The following is a 6,895-nucleotide window of genomic DNA, read 5'->3' on the forward strand; positions in this document are numbered from 1 at the left end:
GCAGAATAGAATGCGTCAGTACACTTCTGACCCTTTAGGCTACTTATTTGAAACCTTTTAGAGGACATTAATGCAGACTATTTTATATAAGATTTTTTCCCACCGGTTAATTATCTCTTGATTTAATTAACTGGAGGTGCGGATACATAATAACGGTTGCCGCTCCTTGTTTATTTATTATTTTGGACGTGATATCGCAATGAATATGCAAATTACATTCGCGATAGTATGACCCGGTATGACCATATTTTCACAGATTTAAGTATATTTAAATTTGTGATATTTTATCATTCTTGGTTCCGTTTATTATTAACGATCTTCAAGATCGTTTGTAGTTTGTATTGCTTTCTGTCCGTGGGCACGATAAGTTTGTTAACGTCCGATCGCTTTGAAAATTGGTACACCTGTTCGTAAGTATATAACAAGATCGTTTTTGCTACGTATGCTATCACGTCAAAAAGTTATACCCCAAAACTGCCCAAACCTCCCAAAAAAAAGGGCCTCTTTTATCATTCTTGTTAGAAAGAACATAAGCACAATATTATGAAATTCCGGTGTTTTGTGTTAGTAAATATACCTTCAACCTCAAGCAAATATAATACAGCTAAAAAAAACTGTAGTGCAGTAAAACTATTTTTTATAATGCCGATTCAAGAAATTTGTTTTGCACATGCGCAGGCGGCGCACCCAATTTTTTGTTTCTTAAAATATTTTGTTACAGTGTAGTTGTAACAGTTGATAGAATTAAAGTAAAATTTTCCTAGCCGGTAATGTAGAAACTCATCTATGGCGTGCTTGACTTGATAAGACAGCGGGCCTCCCCAAATGAATCTTCCTTGCGAATACTGAGAAAATTCAAAACTCGTCGGTTTCCACTCAGGAATATCGATGTAGAAAGCACAATCCGGTAGGCAATAATACAGAAAAGAGAAACTCTGTTCGATCTCCATCGGCAAAACAAAGAACATCGTAAAAAAACCTATACTAACATAACAACTTTTCTAAAGTAATTAAAATACATTTAAAACTAGTGGATTACAAACGAAACACCTAGACGGCGTAAGAATATCAAGTAAAAAGTCGAATTTAAATATAAACGAGAGTAAGAATAGTAAATTTGAATTACGAGCGAAATGAACGTAACAATTTAAATAAAAGTTTGTATAGGTATAGACGCCTCGAGTACAACTAAAACTAATGTCGATTCAACTTGAATTAAAGATATGTCTGGGCAATTATGTAGTTAACAGAAGCGGTTAGATATTCCTTCTTAATATTAGGATTTGCTTTTTTTTTTACCCAACTTCCACACTGCGTACAAATTTGTTCAGCAATTCCGATAAAAATCTATCATTAATAAAAATAGCGAAAATTCTAAGTCTAAGGCCCGGTTGTACAATGTCAGGTTAAACTTCAGTTTGGTTTAACTGGCAGATTTGAGAAATACGATTGGCCAACTTGTGAAATATTAGCCAATCAAATCCTTTAACCCACAATTCAACTATAAACTGAAGTTTAGACTGACATTATACAGCCGAGCCTAAGAACACTAAGTTAAATTAAATTTCACCAATTATAATTTAAATGAGTTTTCCTTTATTTAAAGTACTGTACCGTACCTACGTGATTTATTTATTGGCAATTAATTATTAATGAATTTATAACAGTCTTTAAACGGATTGATTTATAACAGTTAATTATTATGTATCACTCATTTGTACACAATTTATGACATACGAGCGCAAACTTCACTAATAATCATTTCGTCATTGATCTTGGAGCTCCCTTTTTAAACGCGCTTCAATTTGCTTATATAGTAAACGGAAAGTTTCTAGAAAAATCATGAAACATTCTCAAGGAGCCCGAATAAGGAGAACACATTTTCCGGAAATAACGCGTCGCATCCGCCTTCATTCCTTGTCGCCGGTGAGCAATATAGATAGACTTGATGGGGCCTGGTGGCGACCCGATGTCTCTCTGGATTTCTAGAATTTTCGCTACAGTATGGATCATCAGGCATCAGGCAGACATCTACCGGTGCGCATTATATCAACACATCGATTAACCGTCGACTAACGTCACCTGAACATTAAACCACTGAATTTGAAAAATAAAGATACGTGGTTCATAGATTTTATTTATATACATATTCTCATGGATATAGCCGCGATCCAGAAACGATTACGGTTACGTGGCGCTAATAAGTCCCCGATAAAAATGGATAGCCGGTGCCTTAATTAAGCGTGTAATCTGCGGAATCTACAATCTTCAATCTTCAAGAGGTGATGTTATTTATCCACGATTTAATAAACGTTAAACAATGATATACAATTACTATACATGTGTTTGATGGTAAGCAGCGATTCATACGGAAAAAGGTGTTCCAAGTTAATCGGTGATCACTAACAAAGAGATGATCTATGGAAGGTGCGAGAGATATTCCTTCCCCTCTCAATCATATAAGGCGGTGGATGCTAAATAGCGATTCATAAGGAAACGGCGTTCAAAGTTAATCGGCAGTCGATACGAACGAATTGGTATATGAAGCATGCAGGAAGTGTCCGGGTTTCTCCTCTTAGTGATCGATATAGAGAAGTCGATCTTTGCCAGATGCTGATGCAACATGTAACATTCTCTACGACATTCTTCTTCCTTAATCTATTCAAGTTTAGACTGTATACACTTCGAAAAGTGGTGTTATTGAAGTATATCCACATGGGACATGGAAGTGTTGCTTATTTGGTGTATAAGTCGAACAAAACCTAAAATTGTATTGTATATAATGCCTGTTATACTACTATGTACTATTAAGTACATTAATTGTGAATATACACGTTAAACTCAGTATATTTCAATTTAGTAGACGAAGAGGTTAACTTAACCTCCTACGAAAATTAGCTGTCACCTTTGTTTATAAATGAATAATGAAAGCTGTCACTTAAAAATTTTCAGCCCCAGTTGCACCAACAAAATTAAGCCTTGCTTAAAGTTAAGTCGAACTTAAAATCTATGGCAACGATTATTAAGACAATCGTTGCTATGGTATTTAAGTTATGCTTAACTTTAAGGGAAACTTAATTTTGACGGTGCAATTGACTCTGTATCACTAACTTAAGAATGATTAAAAATAAGTAAAATATCACCAGATTTCGATGAAATGAAGTGAACTCTTAATTAAGATTTTGGAAAATTTTGGGCTTCTTCCGCAAATTTTGTATTGAAAACGGCTAATTAATTAAGGTGCCCTCTATCCATTTTCATTAATTTCATCATCATAAGCTGGGGGGCTTATTAGCGTCATGTACCCACAATTTCCTATACAAATCAATTTGTATAAAAGGAAATAACCTGTCGGGTAAATTTGGGAGTAAGATAAAAGACTGGCCCTAAATGCGTTTATAGGTTACTTATTTTGTGTGCGCCATATTATCATGACGGTTTCCAATAACCTGATTACACTTTTGATGGTTATTTTTATGTAGATACTGCACGAATCCCTTATTTTGAACATGGGACATACAATAATATTAAAAGCATACTTTTTCTAGCACAATAAAACACCCCCTTTCCTCTGCTAAATTGAGTTTGATTAATAGATACGATCTGCTAAATGCGTTTAACTGCAGTAAAATTAATAGTCGCGGCGTGCTCTCTATAGAAACAAGTTGTAAATCAGCATATGCATGATTAAAGCGCATTTTTGGTAATGCAGGTCAGTATTTTATTAGCGAAGTTTAAAATTATCGATCTCACGAGTAATTTTGACTCCGTTAAATAATTAATTTTATTTAATTTCAATTAGAATTAGAGAATCTGTGAAAGTGCACGCACGCGTTTAATAGTTGCTCCGTAATAAAGTTCTTTTCTAGGGCCATTTCGAGTAATTGACGTGTGTTTTTTGTGTCTTCACAAAGTATACGGAAAGATTGGAACTGGAATATACAATAATTGATAAACAGTGATACAGCAAATCAGAAAAACGGTAGAAACAAGTAAATCTAGACTGTGTAAATATTGTAAATAAGTAGGATAAGAGCTATCACGGAAAGAGATAAAGATTGCTTGCTCCGTAGGGTCGACCTGGCAGCATACTTTTTCGCTCTGACCGGATAGGCAACACACTATACAGACACGAGTAGGCAGAGTTGCATAACACTAGGCCGCACTAAAAATACATAGCATGGAGGAAATATTACATCAAATCAAACAGCAGCTGGGACGAATCGAAACTAAACTGGATGACTGCCAGAAGCAGATACAGGAAATTAGGAATGAAAATCAACAGCTCAAAAAAGAAAACGAAGAATTAAAAACAACCATCGCCCATCAAAACGACAAAATTGGATATCTGGAAAGGGAAATAAAGAAAAATAACTTAATAATACACGGAGTAAAAGAAATGGAAAACGAAAACGAACTACAGCTGAAGGAAGCAACAAGAATTATCCTACGAGAAATGGGAATCAACGAGGCCGTGGAAGCGGAAATCAGTGAAATCTATAGAATAGGAAAGCCAGAAAATAACAAAACAAGACCAGTGTTTATAAAAATTAAAAATCACGGTTTGAAGGTCCAAATAATTAAACATGCAAAAAACCTAAGAGGGACAGAAATATATATTTCAGAGGACTACCCCAAACACATAATTGAGACAAGGAGAACATTAATACCGTACATGAAAAAAACGAGAGAGACAGGACACCACTCCTACATAAAATATGACAAACTAATGGTAAATGGCGAAGAGTACAAATTAGAAGAGTTAGAGGTACAAGAACCTGAAGAAACGAATACAGACATGTCCAAAAAAGGCAGAACAATAAGTCAAAGATCACCGACGAACTCGAACGCGGTATCTAAAAAAGCTATTAGCTTAGGAAACTTAACAAAAAACTAATACCCGCCCAACGACAAGGAAAAACAACGACGACACTGGCGAAGAATAAGGGAAACGAAAACATCACTAGATACAACAAACATAACAACGGAAAAATTCTCAAACTGGGAGTATGGAACACGAGAAGCCTTAGCGATAAAGAAGACGAGTTGGTACAAGAATTTGAAAAAGCAAAGCTCGACGTCTTAATATTATCAGAAACAAAAAAAAAGGGACAAGGGACAAATAGAACAAGAGAAAATCATTTGCTAATCTATAGTGGAGTAGACCAAAAGGAAAGAGCAGCAGCAGGAGTAGGACGCTTAATACACCAAAAATTAGCAGAAAATGTAGAAACCTGGGAAGCGAATTCCGAAAGAATAATGAAGGTACAGTTCAAGGATCTTACTGGAAGAAATAGTACAACAACAATAATAGCAGTATACGGACCAAATGAAGATCAAAAAGTTGAGAAGAAGGATGCTTTTTGGAACGAGCTGACAAGAGTAACAGAAACATCAAAGGGAAAAGTATATATAGCCGGCGACTTTAACAGTAGAGTCGGAAAAAAAGACGATGCATACAAAACAGTTCTAGCCCAACATGGAGAAAATATACGAAATAAAAACGGTAACAAAATGTTAGAATTCTGTATAATAAACAATTTCATAATTGCAAACTCCTTCTACAAACATAAAGGCATACACAAATACACCCGTGAGCAACCAACAAGAAATGAAAAGTCAATAATCGATTATGTACTAGTAGAAACGGAAAATCGACAAACGATAAAAGACGTAAAGGTGTCGAGAAGAGCCGAGATAGATAGCGATCACTATTTACTAATAGCCAAAATTAAGTGTGAAGAAAGATCCCAAAAAAGCAAAAGTGAACAAGACAAAAGTAATACAGTAATAAAAGAAACCATTCGATCATATAAATTAAAACACGCAAACATAGCAGAAAAGTTTGGACAACTGTCGGATACGAAGTTTGAAGAAATAAATTTGCAGCACCAACATGACGTGGAAAAAATATGGACTACATTCAAAGAAGTTATCCTAAACGCAGCAAGACAGATATGCGGTACAACTAAGGTAAATGACAAAAAAAAAGAACGGCATGGTGGAATGAAAACATAAAAAAGGAGATTAAAACCAAAAAAGAAAAGTGGCAACAATACATAAACTTAAAATCAAATACTAAATACGAAGAATATAAACTTCAACGAAATAATGTGAAACAACTCGTCTTAGAAACAAAAAAGGAGGCATGGGAAGATTTTGGGAGTAAATTAGAAAGTAGCAGCAAAGGAAACCAAAAACTATTTTATAAAGTTTTAAAAACACTGAGGAAAGGAAAAACAGAACAAAGCAAGGCCACTAAAAGCAAAAACGGCGACGTACTCATAGACGAAGCAGCGATAATTAATAGATGGAGAGAGCACTTCATGGAAAAATTGGGAGGGAAAGAATTAACACCAGAGCAAGCTACAGAAAATAGTAAGAACACCAACGAGGAAGTAGAAGAAATAACCATGGAAGAAGTAACGAAAGCCATAAAAATGATGAAACTTGGAAAAGCACCAGGAAGCGATCTCATCACTACCGAAATGCTAAAAAACCTGGGAAGTAGAGGATTGGACGTGCTACTTAAAATAATTAACACCGCAAAAGAACAGGAAAAAATACCAGAAGACTGGAAGACCGCGCTGATAGTACCAATATTCAAGAAAGGTGACCCCAAAGAATGTAGCAACTACCGAGGTATATCATTACTAAGCAATGCATTGAAGGTGTACGAAAGAGTCCTAGATGCGCGGCTAAGAATAACATTAGAACAGACCCTAAATCAAGTACAGAGTGCTTTCAGAAAGGGCAAAAGTACACAAGACCACATATTCACCCTAAACCAAATAATTAGTAGAGCCACACAAAGAAATCAAGACGTCGACCTAGCGTTCATCGATCTGGAGAAGGCCTTCGACAGAGCACCGAGAGAAAAACTCTGGAACATCCT

At 35.5% G+C, this 6,895-nt stretch overlaps 1 protein-coding gene across 1 annotated transcript; it reads left to right on the forward strand.

Annotated features, from left to right (window-relative positions):
• Positions 1-4,180: 4,180 nt before the first annotated feature.
• LOC116164102 (uncharacterized protein PF11_0207-like) lies at positions 4,181-4,897 on the forward strand. The gene has a single exon (XM_031478229.1). The coding sequence runs from the start codon at positions 4,181-4,183 to the stop codon at positions 4,895-4,897; it is 717 nt and encodes a 238-aa protein (XP_031334089.1).
• The last annotated feature ends 1,998 nt before the right edge of the window (positions 4,898-6,895 follow it).

Source organism: Photinus pyralis, unplaced genomic scaffold, assembly GCF_008802855.1.
Source record: "Photinus pyralis isolate 1611_PpyrPB1 unplaced genomic scaffold, Ppyr1.3 Ppyr1.4_LG2, whole genome shotgun sequence".
Classification (NCBI taxonomy): Eukaryota; Metazoa; Arthropoda; class Insecta; order Coleoptera; family Lampyridae; genus Photinus; species Photinus pyralis.

Bases quoted from the DNA above. Each gene is read 5' to 3' on its own strand.
- LOC116164102 (XM_031478229.1), top strand. From the start codon at position 4,181: ATGGAGGAAATATTACATCAAATCAAACAGCAGCTGGGACGAATCGAA.